The sequence below is a fragment of the Amia ocellicauda genome, chromosome 10, assembly GCF_036373705.1.
Source record: "Amia ocellicauda isolate fAmiCal2 chromosome 10, fAmiCal2.hap1, whole genome shotgun sequence".
Taxonomy (NCBI): domain Eukaryota; kingdom Metazoa; phylum Chordata; class Actinopteri; order Amiiformes; family Amiidae; genus Amia; species Amia ocellicauda.
Genome location: NC_089859.1, coordinates 28563165 through 28580628, shown reverse-complemented (window position 1 = coordinate 28580628; position 17464 = coordinate 28563165). Strand labels below are relative to the sequence as shown.

The 17464-nt window shown below is 34.6% G+C and overlaps 1 protein-coding gene across 1 annotated transcript in view; it reads right to left on the bottom strand.

Annotated features, from left to right (window-relative positions):
• col22a1 (collagen, type XXII, alpha 1) overlaps window positions 1–17464 on the bottom strand; it is a 77570-nt gene that overhangs the window by 31690 nt on the left and 28416 nt on the right. Inside the window, exons 11-27 of the mRNA XM_066714569.1 lie at window positions 17324–17386; window positions 17118–17156; window positions 13524–13577; window positions 13213–13266; window positions 12538–12591; window positions 11763–11816; window positions 11069–11113; window positions 7688–7741; window positions 6732–6785; window positions 5688–5723; window positions 5169–5198; window positions 4985–5013; window positions 4724–4777; window positions 3871–3924; window positions 1314–1367; window positions 565–618; window positions 203–256 (exon numbers count right to left, since the gene is read on the bottom strand). Of these exons, the coding sequence (XP_066570666.1) occupies window positions 203–256; window positions 565–618; window positions 1314–1367; window positions 3871–3924; window positions 4724–4777; window positions 4985–5013; window positions 5169–5198; window positions 5688–5723; window positions 6732–6785; window positions 7688–7741; window positions 11069–11113; window positions 11763–11816; window positions 12538–12591; window positions 13213–13266; window positions 13524–13577; window positions 17118–17156; window positions 17324–17386 (836 nt within the window). The remainder of the gene's footprint in view (window positions 1–202; window positions 257–564; window positions 619–1313; window positions 1368–3870; window positions 3925–4723; window positions 4778–4984; window positions 5014–5168; window positions 5199–5687; window positions 5724–6731; window positions 6786–7687; window positions 7742–11068; window positions 11114–11762; window positions 11817–12537; window positions 12592–13212; window positions 13267–13523; window positions 13578–17117; window positions 17157–17323; window positions 17387–17464) is intronic.

Below are 17464 nucleotides of genomic sequence, written 5' to 3'. Positions count from 1 at the left end.
GACAGCAACAGACCCGCTATGACAAAAGTCTAATCCCTGTTACAGAGGGTTGGAATGTTTTACCAAATTCAGAGGGATGGTGTCACAGTAACAAGCTCGTACACTATGATGGCTGTTACATAAGGTACATATCCAGATAAAAGTACAGTAACAGCATGTTAACTCCAATAATATTGTGCACTATTCATTTGAAACCACTTACAGGTCTTCCTGGCTCTCCTGGCTTGCCCGAAAATCCAATTTCACCAGGTAATCCCTGAAATAAAGATTAAAACATTGACGTTTAAAGGTTTGCATCATACATACTTCCTAGTCTTTCATTTTGGTTTATTTCACTTGCTATAACAGGATACGATACTATTTCCATAGTTTCCGTGTGGTACACAAATCAGCTGGAATGTTTGGGCAAATCACTAAACATGTAGACATCTCTGTTGCTTCATAGTGAAAATTTTGGAATATAAAACAGAAGCACAGAGGTAAATTGTTTAAGAAAAAAAAGATTTAGAATAAAACATGTTTTATGTGGGTAAGACAGGTAAAAAGAAGAAAATATGTATTTACTGGTGGTCCTGTTTGTCCAGGATTGCCAGGGTTTCCAGCAGGACCCTGAGGACCCTAAAATAATAACAGACAAAGTTACATACAATTATAAGAAAACAACCAAATAAAACAAAGCTTATCAGGGTTCTCTGGTGTAGTACCTATTGTAGCCACCAGATAGAGAAAGTGAGCTGCATATTGAAAACCTCAAACGTTGGTAATTTCACCCTTGAGAAGGATGTGGAAAATCTTGGCAATACTTCTTAATATTTACTACAGTTATTGTTGTAACTTTTTCCAAAGCCATAATAAGAAATGGCCAACCTCCTAGTCCCCTCTAGGATGTACTAGAAATGGTTTACTTTCAGAATCAGACTCAACTTGTTTTGTCACTGTGAGAATAATTCCATATTGTTGTACTCCTGTCAGTGATGTATGGGAATGACTTTAGCAGATCCAAAGACAAGTGCAGAAGGATAGTAAGGATTAAAGTGTCATTACCAAGCTGCCATGTTAATACTATTGAACAAGAAGACTCCTATGATACAGAAGTGTGCATATGCCGATTCCATGAAAGAGCAGAATTTGTGAAGAAGTGGTATCATACATTTTTGTATTAATTGTACCTCCTTGGATTAAAAAAGCAATACAAAATGAATAAACGTTGTATTTATTTTACATTAATAGAAATATGTTTTTTATATATTTATTATATATTTAATATACTCATACTCATTTATAATGCTAGTCTTTAAAATACGTATTCTTACTGGTGGTCCAGGTAATCCATCAACCGCAGGTAGCCCACTTTCGCCTTTCTTGCCCTTGAAAAAAAAAAATAAAGCAAGAAAAGCAGAATAGAGTTTAAAAACTGTGCATTGGTATACCTGTAGATTTGTGTTCCACACAATATAGCATCCTACTTTTCTACACATTACTACTGCCATTTATATATCCAGCCTGGAATCTGTCTTTTGATATTTTTAATTTTAGCATTTTTATTATGGTAAAATGTCTTATCCCATTGCCCTCTGTTATCAAGATGTCTTCTATACTTCATATAAACTCCTCTCCATCAAAAGTCATCCTGCTTTGTTCCAGTTGCTTGGGAGTAATATTATTTTTGGAATGCATGGATGTACATCCACTTTACGTAAAGCCATCTACATATTATTATAATCATGATCGTATATATTTGTATGTGATTAACATCCCTAAAATAAACAGATAATGTGTTGTGTCTTCACTGTGTCCCTTGCCCTTTTCTTCAACCTAAACATCCCTTGTCTGCAGAGCGCAGCTGGTCGGTGGGTTACTGTGACAGGAGACTGGAGACTCTAGCATACAGTCAATGTGGATGCCTGGCACTAGCGTGAGAGCCAAGGTTTTCCCTCTGTGACTTACACATCACCAAGGACGTCTGCCTACAGGAACACGCAGCAGAGCCATTCAATAGCACTGACTCTGACCCTGAGCGAGTGCACCGCTGGATTGTTTCGAGGCCAGCGCATGACGATTTGAAGGTTAACACGTTTACAAGAAATAGGGCATGAATTTACAACCACGTCCTGTTCAGAAGTAGGACACGCATTCAGTGATAACTTTGTCCCACCTCACAAGGATGAGCGATGCCGTGGGGAAATGTGTGCAGCTGAAATCCTGATGGTGAAATAGCTAAAGTCATAGCTTCTTTCCAGGACAAACTCTTGTTCCTAACCATGTACAATAAGCTGACTTTATTAATATAAGTGGATGTTAATGGCTATATGTCTCTATATGAGTGTATCTATTTTCTGAATATATCCTACATTTTGTCACAAATTAGCATCCATGAAAAGCTAGCACACAGCCCTAACTGTGATTTTAAACATTTTTAAAGCAATCTTAAATGCCACTTATGCAGAAAAAAACAAACACAAAAAACAAACTGAGCTAAAATATTGGATACCAACATTTGAAGCATGTGTCAAGACTAATTAATATTTTTGACAGGTGGTCATTTTTTTCCACAGAAATTGGGTTAATGCTGCAATTTTCCACTGAAAGACGCAGAAAATCCCAGAGAATTATGTGATCCATTTCACAACCTTGTAGAAGTATTCACTTGCTGTAAACGGATTTTGTAATGTGTAACTGTGGTAAATGTCTAGTATTTCTGGCACGATGGCCACTGTTTTTCTCCATGTTGAACAGGTGTTAAGTTAATTGGCATATCAAAAACATCTAGAATAATTTCAGGATGACAGGTGACCACAAAATACTTAATTTGAATCTGTGATTATTGGCACATCAAGAAAAACATAATTTTAAGGTATAACAATTACAAAATGTGATGTTTTAACTGTAGACAGGAAACAGTAGGAACTGCAGGCTAGACTTTGTGTCCAATATCTTCTGCAGGCAACAGCACAGTAACTAAATATGGAGAGGGTAATTTTGTCTCATAAAAGTGCTTCCACTTGCTTGCTTCCCTTTTGGAGATTTATTTCCTAAACCGTCCCTTTGGAAAACAGTGGAATTTTATATCAGGTCCAAGTCTTTGCTGTGAAAGATGCTACTGTACTGTACTGCACTGCACAGACATCAATCAGAAATAAAATCAGTGTTGTAGGTTTATTTATATTTTGATCTGGCAAGCAAAAACTTTCATGAAAAGAATTCATGAAAATGCATCTAGAGGAGGACATATTCACAGCTAATTAAATCATAGTTTTTGTAAGAGGGGAACAGCATTTATTTCCATACCAGAAGTGTAATTAACAACACTGTTCGTAACACATTGCATTTGAGTTGAGATCATGCTTAATGTTCTCAGATCCAAACTTATGCTTCACCCACTTCATGCAAGTGTTCAATTGGACTCCACAAAAAAAAAAAAAAGTATGTGAAATAACCATTGCCATTAACTTTTCCATCTTATTCATGTTAGAAAATACCCTTCGGCTCAATAAAAGAACTACAATCTAGTTCTATATAATCACATGCAGCTCCGCTAACAAAAAGGCTCCGGTCGTGCAAAGTCCTGACTTAGGCAGGTATGAAGCAAGACATTCAGTGTCAGTTGAAGAAGAGCCAAAAGCACAAGCAATAATTTAATAATACATGACATAACTACATTTTAGCTAACATTTTTTCTATATTTACATAAGCGGCAAGCATGCATTATTTTTAGAAGCAGCAGTTGTAGTTGTATGAAATACTCCTCCCAATAATCCTAAACACAGCATTGGTTGCAGCTTAAATTCTAAAGCATTTTATGACCCTTACAGCTCAGTTTTCACCACAGACAGCACTGGATTTCTTTCCTAGCCTTTCTCATTGACTTACTCTTGCACCTGGCAGGCCGGGCTCTCCAGGTTGTCCATCCGCACCACGCAGACCCTAAAGAGGAACATGAAACACTTTAGGAACCACTGCCAATAGGATATGGGGGCATTTGTAATGAAGATACAATTACAGAGGGAGGACTATGAAAAGTCTTTCCCATGACACCTATATCCAAGCATTAGGTCAGCCTCTTCTAACTGCCTCATTTTGTCATCCAGTACAGAGTCACAAAGAAGTCAATATTTAACTGAACGATCTTCATTATGGTCAACCGATGTAGAGTTGGATTCCCACAAAAGGTTTCCGAAACACAACTCGTTTTGTTTAACTGTGATTTCATATCCATTTTTGTCAACCTGCTACCAAAGGTGTGTATATCTGCTCAGCTTAGATGACCATTTCATAGCAAATCTGCTTGGCACATCCAGCCCATCAGAGCAAGTGCGTGGCATCTGGAGTGAGTGCCTAACCTTTTTTTACATTACTTCATGTGATATAGTAGCATTACTGATAAAATAGATGCTCAGTGGAAAACATTAAAATACTAATACTTACATATCATATTTCACTTTATTATACTACAGTCAAGCACTACCTCATACTATATGAACACCCAGCATCATTTCTGCACTAGTTTACATGCCATTCTAGATGGCTCTCACTCACTAACAGATCATAATTATTTTAAAGATAGTAAAGGATGGAGTATAATACAACACAGTAGAGAAGGTTCCAGACTGTCTAAACACATTTTGCCTGTTGTCATCTGCTGGAGTTGCTGCAGGTTTAACACCTCCTGTCAGATGTGCATTCGCTTCCCTTGGGTAGCTGTCACTCATTTATTATTACTTACTGGGGGTCCTGGAGGCCCAGCAGGTCCTGGGGGACCACGGGGTCCTGGAGGTCCCTGTAAAAAAAAAAAGGTCAACCTGAAATGTGTTGCACAGTACAAGTCTTCAGTTCCACACACACGTGGAAGGCACATCTTTCAGTGCTGGAAACACTGGAAATCTGACAAAATGTGTATCAAGAGTCCCATTATTTATAATTTACAGACCATAGAGTTAGTTGAACATATACAGCTCTGGAGACCACTTAATATTGATTTCTGAACTTGGAGTGGTCTCTTAATTTTTTCCAGAGCTGTATGTTAAATGCACAAATTACCAAGAGTAACTACTTGTTTAACTTCAGTGCATATAATGATATTGAGTTAACTGTACTATATATATATATATATATATATATATATATATATATATGAGAGAGAGAGAGAGAGAGAAATAAAATGTGCTTACTTGTTCTCCCTTGAAGCCTTCTTTATGAACCTAAGAAAGTAAAAACAATTAAATAAATGCATTTTATGTTCCAATAAATACATGTTATAATACAAAGTCATTATTTCATTGTGTAATACTAATTAATACACTCAAAAAAGGCTTGCACTGATCTACTGTAAAGCTATCTATTTTATATACATATAAGCCTTCATGAGGCATTGAAATATTGAAAATAATTTTAAAATGATTTATGTGCTGGTTGGGATGTAAATAAATATGTTGCAATTGGTTGTATCAACAGGTTCTAATATATGGGGATGATTTCACAGACCCAGATTAGCACTAGTCTTAGACTACCTGATGTTATTTTAAGTAGAGTAGTCCAGTATGATAGTTACAGTATGAAAATTAATGACTGTATGATTCTCTCTCTATCCTGAACCACAAGCTGTCAATATGTGTCCACTGCTGTTTGGCCTGTGAGTGTTTGCAGTTTAGACTTCAACTGCAAACAGCTTTTAAAGGTTTCATTCTTACCACATCTCCCGGCATTCCAGCTGGTCCCATCTCACCCTATCAAGAGAAGGACATTAAACTGATTGTAAACTGTGAAAATAAATTCACTCCAGATAAAACTGCTTACAAAAAGAAAATGAGCTATTCTACAAAAAATATATAAAAGAGAGACTAAGGAAATTTCTGTAGAAATACTGTGAAAGATACTGTCTGTGGTAAGAAGATACTTTTGCTTCATGGTTATTTTTCATCCATATGTAATGGTAACGAACAAGACTATACCATTGACTTGTTTAGAAAACCCTGCTATTAAGCAAAAGAGCTCACCATTAAACTCAGAGCCATGTATGATGCATCTAAACAGAAATACCAGTACAGAGCAGGTGAATGGGTAATTATAGATTGACAACATCCTGCTATTACAAACACAAATGGACATTCCTTATCATTAAAAACTGGAATGCTGTGTATCTCTGCTGACACTGTATGTGCATTATAATGCAATCAAAGCACTTCTAACAGTGTTTCAAAATAGGTAGATCTTTGATTTTGTTTCTGATTATTGTTTTATTATTTTTACATTCCTCAAACCCTGGCAGATTTTTTATTCTGCATAGCACTTTCACTCCTGAAGTGTACTTACACCAACCATTCTCTTTCTCATATACAGCTAATGAGCTATCACATTATACCTTCTGGATTGCTTACACTGTTGGTTCAGCTCATCGTAGGATTCAGGGGATTACAGAGGAATTCTTCACTTTGTCCCTGTCTCAGTACGGTTACAATAGTCTGTTTTCCCCACTTTTGTGATTTGTCCAAAATCGCTTCTTGTTAAACCCTTTGTGAGATGTGCTGAATTGAGATGTATTTGCATACAGCATTTATCTAACTACTACATGTGAAAATATCTAGTAAAATGTACAGTACATGAGTAAACACATTAGTGGAAGAGCATTAATTGCAATCTTGTAGTGATCCAGCCATCGATGAACCTTTTTATTCTGAGAGAGAAACCTGAAGATACAATTAAAAATATTATAATCTCTTAAAATGTAGTTGTACCTTCTCGCCTTTAGATCCACTCACACCAGGTAATCCGATAGTTCCTTTAATGCCCTGGTTTGAAACAAATTGAACTTCATATTAAAACAACTGGCTAACAAACAACAAAGACAAACAAAATCCCAAGTTTGTATTTAATCTTCCCCAAATGTACCATATGACCTAATGATATTGCAGAAAAACTGCATTACAAACCGTTGCACACAATACATATTTAGTTTCATTAAAAGCTGTAAAACACAGTGGCAATTAGAATATATTAATCACTTTAAGATGCACACACTCTAGAGAGCAGATGCGATTGCAAAGGTCATTGCTGATCTGTCTAAAATCCGGCCACACAGCAGTTTATTATAAATCATAAATATAATTAAATAAACCATTTTAAAAGGTCTCATAGAATCTGCTTCAGAGGCACTCCGCTTTAGTTGGAAAGAAAATAGTGAAATAAAAAAAATTAAAAATAAATAAAAAGGTTTTACTTTTGGTCTCAAGGTTCATTGGTAACTCTACATCTACATATTTGTTCTGGGAAATCCAGAATATTACTTCAACATGAATCAGAATGAATTGAAACAAAATGTTCGCAGTACTGGTACTAAAATAAACCTGAACACTTACTCATTCAGACTAAACACAGATGCTGCACCTGTCTCAACATTTTAGTTATATTCTGCTGCCCCAAATACTCTTCTTACATCTTCCATGAACCATGCCAACAGCTGATCCTTGAGGAATGTGTGGCTTAGCCTTCCTACATTTGGCAACAATTTTAACTTATCCAAATAAAACCTGACTCATATGGCAACCCCAGACCAGTTAACACATAGAAACAGTAAGACTTCAATGTTATAATTTTGTAATGTTTTAACTTTACTTTAATATCTACCAGTCAGGTATATATGTACAATCATGATGGAAATATGAAAACCAATCATAAAAAAACTAAAACCTACATCTTTCCCAGGGGCACCAGGTTTTCCATGAAACCCATCAAGACCCGGCTCTCCCTAAAGTAGAAATAAATAAATATGTAAATAAATAAATGTAGTAAAGAAAATAATACAAATTAATACATTATTAAAATACGGTACTCATGTATTGTTATTTTTATTTCCAAAAAGTTACATCAAGGTTCTTGATACAGGCTCTAGTGGCAGCCATGAATATGTACTCACTCATTTATTTTCCAGTGCATTCATGGCTTTAATTGTGTTTTTGCGTTGCATATTTATCACGCTGATTCAGATTCAGATTGAATTGATTATTACCAAACTGTGTCTGTATTCTGTATCTAATTGTTTGTCACTGCTGCTCATAAATAATTGAAATGCTATATAGGCCTACTCGCGACAACTGCCAAGAGTTTGGAACATTTATCTCATTGATGTATGTTGAGCAGAATAGACTTTATTAAATAATTTGCAACAAAACAATCGGAGGAATGCCATGACAAAATAAATATCAATAAATCATCATGTTTGAAAAGCACACAATTGTGTCAGTTCTTATTAGGATTACTCAGCATGGAAAATAAATAATTTACTGATGCTGCAATACAACTTGTTTGGCAGCAATACAACTTTTTTGGCATTTCAAAACACTATCCTTGGGATTATTTCCCAAAAAACAATGTGAGCAAAACAACATCATTAGAACGTCGTAAGTGCAACATCTCAAATGTGGTGCATTTCCCAAACGCTGTCATTAGTTAAGACTTTCGTGAATAGCATTGTGAGTTTACAAGTAGTCTGGGGCAATCGTGTAGAGCATGGCTGCATTTATACTTTTCAATTATGTTATGTATCCTAGATGTTGCCTAAGCATTACGTTTGTAAGAATGATAAGTTATAGTGATGCATTGACCTCTGCCCCTATTTCTTATCATTTTTCATATTATTTTTTATTTCTAATTGGTGTTTTGTTTCCTCGCAACACACCTCATCTGTGTTGTTGGCCCTTACTTATTTGACAAGTATTTCCACCTCTGATTTGGTGAAAGTGTCTTTTTGCGGTGTACATTTTCATCACTAAATAAGAGCTATCGCTTTCCCCTTATTCTTTTCTGCACCCAATGTAATATATATATAAATATCAATACAAACGTTTGCCGCCACTCATTTTAAAACATAATATTATGAAAATAAAGGGGAATATATTGAACACATCGATTCTTTGTGATTGACTTCACATCCTGTTTAGTGCCTTTACTAGGACAGTACCTTCTGCAATCTATTTCAAGATCATTTTTCTATTTTTTTCCGAAGTGGTTTGGGAAACACACTGGAGGATCGATTTGAAGTTGGCTGCCGTTAATTGTGAGAATGACATGTAATATCGTTATCAGGAAACGGACCCCTGTACAATAACAGTCCCCTCTCAGCATGGTTACTCCACGTGGACATCCTCTATACCTCCTACAGGAACTCTTAAACTCTTCCCCAGACCTGCTATGTTGATATAGCAAAACACAGACTGATGAGAAGACCAGATAACTGCTACTGTCAATGATTGTTTTAACATCAAATGACTGAAAACAAGAAAATAGAAACGGCATAATATTTCTTGGCTAGCTTGGAATAGGTTTTAACTGTCTTAGTGATTTAAGAGGATGACTAAAAGGAAACTTTCTGTCTGGAAAATACATTTGGCGGACAATGGATACTAAATAATACAAAATGTACCAATATGTCTTGTTCTTAGTGTAGGAGTACAATTATTGAAATGTCTATGTCACACATTCTTATTTATATAATACTGATATATATCTTATACATATCTGATGTACATTACATTACACCACATCAGATTATACCCTGTGTCCTTAAAAGGCTATGTTTGTATTACTGTTTCTATGAGTATTGCTATATCATTACTCTCTGAATCATTGATTGAAACAGCATTCAATAAAAGCGCAACACAAAAGAAAGACAACACTGAGCTTCAGACATTCCAGTGTAGATTAGCACAATCATTATGGTTTGCCTACATGAACATGAATGCTGGAAGCGCAGTGAGTATTAACACCACCTGTTTGTCATTTTGTCTAACTTTAAAAAGCGCAGTGACATAGAACAGACAATTATATACTTCTTCTCAACATTCCTTTTACAGATTGTATTCTTATTTAATTCAATTAGAATGTCTGTAAATGTCATTAAAGTATCTTATACACAGCGATCAGTTTAAACTTCAATGACAACTCGCATGATGAGTCTGAGAGATGATGAACTGAGAGCGTATGGTAAAGATTGGCATTGATAAGGTGTACACACAATTACATTTGTGTTTACAGGGTATTTTTATATAGGTTTCCATTTGTGTTTACATGGTATTTTTAAATTTTTGGTAGACTGGTGTTCTTTGCATGCATCAATCAGTGTGGTTGATCTAGATTTGGTTTTATTCAGTGATTATTTAAAATAAATAATACAAAAGCAATCAAATGTACCTGTCTATTTCAGTGTTGGTGCGATGTCTATTTTATTTATTTATTTATTTATTTGGTCAGCAGAGGGCGCCCTTAGGCACTGGTTTAAAAGTAGAACTTCAGTCTTCTAACATCTGTATATATCTAATTTATCTTAAACAGTATGTGTCAAAATTATCATAACTTTTTCTGTTCAAGATGTATGAATCCAACACAATAATTTAAAATTATTACATTAATGAACAGCATACGCAGATAGAAGAAGCTTATTTTCTTTTTGCATATGTTTTTGTTTTAAAATCATAACATCATATAGAATATATTAACTAGCGAAGAGCTTTTATTTGACATGATTGTTATTCATTATTTTTCTTTCCATATCTACATAATGAAACATCTGAGGTGTTAACTCAATTAAGTATCTAATAAAAACACAGAATATTATGCAATATAGCAGGGAAACACGTTTACTCCTGTCCATTGAATTGTAAGCAGACAAATGCAAAGCACCATGACCTCAAATACTACATTTATTTTCTTCCTGGCTGAATGATAAAATCTGGATAATGCAACAGTTATTCAGTACTAAGCCGACAGCCAAATAACTTTTAAATACATTTTAATACCAGGTTGGACAAGGGAAGTAAAACCAAAGCATACATGTATGTTATTGTGAAATAATGATACATTAAAACCTGGCTCCAAACTAGATTCTGATTGGATGGTCAATTAGTGACCTAGGGGTTGCCCCTTCCCGTTATATAAATATTTAATGTATTTTTTGTTTATGTACCTGCCTTGTAAAAGCTGATGTAATAATATGAGTGAGCTTGTAATCATGGTGTGAGTTTTACTATGTTATATAACTGACAAAATCAATTTTATGATGTAATTTTTCAGTTCTTACCTTGTCCCCCCCAGGTCCTGTATCTCCTTTACTACCTTTTTCTCCCTGTGAAAAGACAGCCACACATTAACTAGGCACACAAACCAACTCAGCTGAGACTGCAAGATGGGAAGACCTTCATGAAATAGTGAAATCTGTTCATTAAATTTGATTTTTCCTAATCAATACAGTGTTCAGGTGATCTTTGTGTAAGTTAATGTGATTTGTTTTGTATCTCATAATGTGTCCCTTGAAATGTCAAGGCCTCATGCTTATAGAAGAAGAGATGTGAATAAACCTACATCCCAGTTGTAGTGTTTCTAATATGCATGTGCTTTATTAATGTATTTACTTTTAAGTCTGTTTTATACTTGAGCATATATACTGATAATTCAAATATTACAATTCCATGTATCATCCTGTGAAGTATAATGGGTTTTACAGACATTTGTATTTGTTTCACTGGCTATAGACTAAATATAACCTTCAACCCCAAAGTAAGACTGTGACTGACAAAAGGAAAAAGAGGTGTTGAAAATAGTGATTCGAAATTGTGGAAACTAAAAAATAATAAACATTCACATTTGTAATCTTGCCAAGTTGGTTAGGTTTCTTCTTGTATCGAAACACAGGATTAAGATGCCTGGGGTTCCAATTAAAAGCAGGGAAGATGTCTTTAAGTAAAGTAATGAGTAAAAAAAGAAATAATACTCACAGGTACTCCTCTGGCGCCAGGTAGCCCTGACAACCCTATTTCACCCTTTGATCCCTGTGTAAAATGAAAGAAAAGGCATACATGTAGTTCTTTAAAATAAAATTGTAATTCTACATTATTCTACTGCTCTGTGACTGTCTGCCAAATTTCTGGAATTTCCAGTGATGTGCTGAATCTTGTCTACCTTAGCAGTGAAAAACAATAGGAATTACATGTCTGTAACTAGTAATATTGTTATAACATGTTAATAACCCACTTGTGTTGTTATCAGTTGGAAAACCAGCCAGTGGCATGCAATACATTTCTGAGGATTTTGGTTTATCAGCAAGCTAAGGAATATATAACATATTAAGTCACATGGTAAGATGGCATATGAACTGCAAAATGTAATGTATTTTTAGATTTAGTACTAGTAAATCTGATATGGCATAAAAACCTGTGGAAAGATGCAATACTGATACATTCCTGATCAAGTGTAAAAGTTTGCAGTTGTAAAATTACAAGTGTGGGGCAGAATTGTGCTTAGACACATTTATGAGATTTTTATGAGCTCCCTCAGACAGTCTTTTGTTTAATATGATATTGTCTGAGATCTATAAAGAGGTGCACTTCGTCCAAAATAAGAAGACTGCTGGAAGACATTCTGTCATATGAGAAGGAAAGCAAAGGCCATATTCTCATAGACTGAATATAATGTAAAGAACATGTGAAGCAAAAAAAGAGAGGGGATTCTTGCAGACTTGTGCGGTTATGTGTGGAAATTAATCTTCTTTACCTTCGGTCCCAAAGGTCCAGGTAATCCAGTATCCCCAGGTGCTCCTTGATCACCCTATTGTGTGTGAGAGAGAGACAGAGACAGAGACAGAGAGAGCTAGATGTGTGTGTGTGTGTGTGTGTATGTGTGTATGTGAAATCACATTGAAAACTGACACTGTCTTAGGTGAATAAGTAGAGTATTAAATGCATGGACTGATTTTTATTATTATTTGATAATCATGCACTTCTGTATTTCCTTTATGGATGTGTGTTTGCTGTTCCTGGTTTGATTGTTATCTTACCAACCAAATAAAACCAAAAGAGTTTTAAACCACAGATCTAAGAGATCACAGAGATGCTTCCCATCCCTGTTCCTCATGTTGTATCTTGAGTAATCTATTTCTCTTGAAAAATTACTTTTTGAAATAATATTAAAAAAATAAGAAATATATGGCACAAAAAGGCACTCTTTTGTGTCATAATTGTCTGAGATAAAATTACATCCATTCAATTTATATGTTACATAAAGAGGTTTTAATTTATGAAACACCCTTTGATTAGTGTGGGAGTAACACATTTCTTGAAATGAATTTTGTTAAATACATATTGGACAAAGAATGTTTTCATCTTCAAAATACTTCAGTTCCCAAAATGAACATGAGAGTGAGAGGATGTTTAATTTACATATACTTACTATTTCTCCTTTATCTCCTTTTTTCCCACCAAGCCCTGGAGGTCCATGTGCTCCCTAAATGCAGAAATGTATATGTAATTCAAGAAGATGTTTATTATAAAGCAAACGGAAATTTCAGTAGAAAAAGCAAAGTTCTAAGTCTAATTTCAGTTTCATGTGGTTTAAATAAATACAACCTATATAGTTTGCATTATATTTATTGCATTTCCAGTTAATAAATGTCCTTATTAATCCCGTGTTGGTGTATTTCATCCAAGATAACATTTAAATAAATATTCAGTTAAAAAACACAAAGCAATGCAGAATTGTACCTTTTCTCCTTTGTCCCCTTTTGGTCCACTTTCACCTTGATCACCTTCATCCCCCTGTGGAGGAATTATGTTTTTAGACCTTGAATATTGAACAGAATATACTATCATATTGTTTGTTTTTGTTTTCTGTACTCTTTTCTGGCATCTTGTTCATGGTGTTGTTTTAGCAGATGTTAATTAAATGTTCAGTCATTTTTAGTTAAAATAAAACTGATATTTCTGTGAAATATGTATAAATTACTTTCAGGTGATCGTTATAATTGCAGGTAATATAGTTGATTTAACTCTTAACCTGGAAAATAAATAACCTGCTTTGCAATTGTTTTAAAGCTCGTAATCATGGTATTTGCAAAAAAAAAAAAAATAATAATAATAATAATTCTGATCAAAACAGACATATCATTTAGAATCAAAAATGAAAAGGGCTTTGTGCTATAATAGCATAGTAACATACATTTACAAACTACCAGATATAACTTTGCATAAAGGCTTTGTCTAGAAAGTCCCTGCTAAACTCACTTCAGTACATTTTTCCCAAATACCACACAGACACGTCTCATTAACTAAGAAGGCAATACATGAACACAAGCTTTACTGTATAGGCCTTGCTGGAACACCAGGATAATAGAAAGTAAAAATGAGATAGATAGGTGGTGTTGCACTGCCTGAGACATTTTCCTTGTAGGTATGAAAGTATATAATACACTATTGCAACAATTACACACACACAATCATGTACAGCAAAATGTATTTACTGTATATAATCTACACGGAAGAGGCAGCTCAATAATTCACTATGTTTAAACTAACTCTACAATTTGTATGCTATGCTATAGTAACCGTAATTGCAGGCAACATTCCAAACACAACCATACTGAATGTTTTGTGACCCAAAATCAAATGCATTCATTGAATTAGGGCCATAATACATATTCCCACTGGTTCTCACATCCCCATTGTGTCCAATGCTATGCTCTCTGCCTGAACATGACTCTATCTGACATACATTGTACCCCAGGTGAAAGAACAAAGACTTAACCCATCAATTGCTGCATATTCTATACCTGAAAAAACGACCAAGGATGTCCAGATTACTTTGTGTCTATAAGGAATTTAATACTTAATGAATCTTTTTTTAGTGAAAGCGACCTTTCCTTATAAAATGCTAGTACTCCAGCTGTTCTTGTAAGCAGTAAATATTTAGCTACCTTTTTTATCCTATAGTTTTGATCAAACAGCATAATGTCAAACTTATATAGGCCAGTTTTGTACAGATGTTCACTCTTATTTGACTGCGGTGCCTTTTACCCAATTCACAGCCTCACAGACAATCCTAAATTAAAGAAGTCATTATAGGTATCTGGAGCTTCTAATTACTGTGTAGCAGCTATATTACGGGAAACCATTGTTTGGGCTGAGTTTTATTTATTTTTTCCAAATGCAAAAGTAAACCTTTTAAAGTGTTACCATTTTAAACCCAGTCATTAAGATATATTTATTCTGCAGCTCCGTCTCCGTCGTGTTCCGCAAAAATCAAAACATGTTATAAGTTTGGTGTACACACCAATGTAAAACAACATTTTCAGGACCGGTGTGGTTTTAAAAAAGAACGCACATTGTAAACACCAGCTAAGATGTAACTATGCAACAATGTAACATATCGTCAAGGTAGTTTAATATAGTATTTTCCTTAGGCTGTGAAAAGACCCATATCCCAGACTGTTGAGACCTAGTTAGGCCTACTTCACTGCATTTCTCATTTTACTATAATAAACTAAACATCTAAATACTAAAAAGAAATCTAATATTTTGAAGTTATTGATGGCCTTATGTTGAAGCGAGTACGATGTAAAGGTTTACCCTGAAGATTCTTGAGGATTTCAAAAAACCTTACAAATTCAGAAATAAATCTAGGGCCAATAGAATTCTCTTAAATTTCTGTCTAAATTCCCACACAGGAAGAGAGTAGTCAGAAATGGGACGTTCTGTCATCTTTTTTAAGCATAATATGGACTTCCAGTCTAGTATTTAGGAGTGTTTTTCCTCTTCTTTTTCTGAAGCTGTGGCTTGGCCGATACAGTTCAAACATGGTTTCTGCACTTCCACCTCTAAAACCAGACACAAGTTTGTCTTATTGTGTAAGATTAGAACGGGAAATCTGATATACAGATTAACAAACTGCAAAATCCTAAAGAAGATGAAAAACCTCCATTGCAGACAAACTGAGTTATCCTTAAAAAATACATACAATTCAACCCTTGAAATGACCTCCAAAACACTGTGTAAATACAAAAGGCCATTCAATCAATTAGTATGAAATCATTTGATTTATTTTGTTTGTGTATTGGAATTGTACATAGTTTCTATTAAAAGATTGAGAGCAACAATAAGTTAAAAGGGTCACTCCACATTTTACACTTCAATGAATTTCAGGGAGCAATTTAAATGATGAGAGAGCAACCAATAAGACTTTCTTTTAAAGTCCATAATTTAAAAGATTTATAGTTTTATTTTATACAGAGAAGATGCCACTCCTTTAAAACTTTAAACATTTCATCACACAATAGAAATGAAAACATTGATTGTGGTGCATCATACTCTCATATATAAGCATTGAGCCACCTTTTGGGAATAGTAATAAAAGCCCTAAGCCATCAAAAATGTGATATATGATGCATAGCTAAATACAAAAAATAGTAGGTTTCTTGGATACAGATGTGAATATATGTGTGTTACATACACAAATATTGAAAACAAATGAATTAGCTATACTCTTAGCAAGGGAAACAATCAACTTAATGATTCACTCTACTTATGAATGAAAGCGAAACAGCACAACTATTATTTGAAGAATGCTATCGGTTGTCATGAATTGGGTTGAATTCCAAAGCATAAATTATGTTTAGGTACACAGCTGGCCCAGTGCCAGTAGCACAGAATCCATTTTTAAAGAGACAGTAGGTGGAGCTGTGTGGGTGGAATCTATGCTATAGCAAACCTTTTTTGCGGTCTCTGAAGCTGTAATTCTGATATTGTTATCTAAGCATTTTGGTATTCCCTCAATATATATATATATATACAGTGCCTATCCAGTGAGAAAGGAAATAGAAGTTTCACATGCCTGCACATCCTAAGAGTGCTTGTCCAGATGAAATGCAAGGATCAGCAGACAATAAATAGATACATAAAGGTTGTAAATAAAGATCAGAAAGCCGAATTATCCAGAGAATTAGCGATTTTGTGACTGAGGTTACATAAATAGTTATAAATGTGAGATGTGAAACCATTTCATTTTAAGTATATTTCATTGAAATAGATATTTGTAGAGGCTGAGGACAGCCTTAAATTTCAATGATTAGTGCGTTAATAAGTGTGAAGTCATTTCTGCACATGAATGCTCTGTGAATATGACCTTTCGCTTGTTCTGGAACTAAGCAGCCTTTTACGATTGACTTTTTGAAATTATTAAGATTAAGGGTGTGAAATATGTCCTTATAATTTCTTTGTCAAGACTTATTCACAGATTCATCCATCCGTCACCTGCAATACCCTTTCGGAATTGAACCGTTAAAAAAATAAATGATCCGAACTTACCTTTTCACCCCGTTCCCCTTTGATAGAAACTGCCTTACCCTGTAAGTGATGAAGTAAATGATATTCATTGTTTTCACACCAATGTGGACTTGAAAATCAAGACAACTTTGGAAAACAATTCAATTATCAATTACAAACATTGCAGTTTGTAGTTTTTTTTAGTCTCCATGAGTTACACTCTTCCAAGGTTGATATAAATTACTTACAGCTTCTCCTCTTTCCCCTTTCAGGCCAGCTAGTCCTTGAACACCCCGAGTACCTGGTTCACCCTGTGAAATGTAAATGGACGTGACTGATCAAGTACATTACAAACCACCTGAGAACAATATACATTATTTCATGTATGA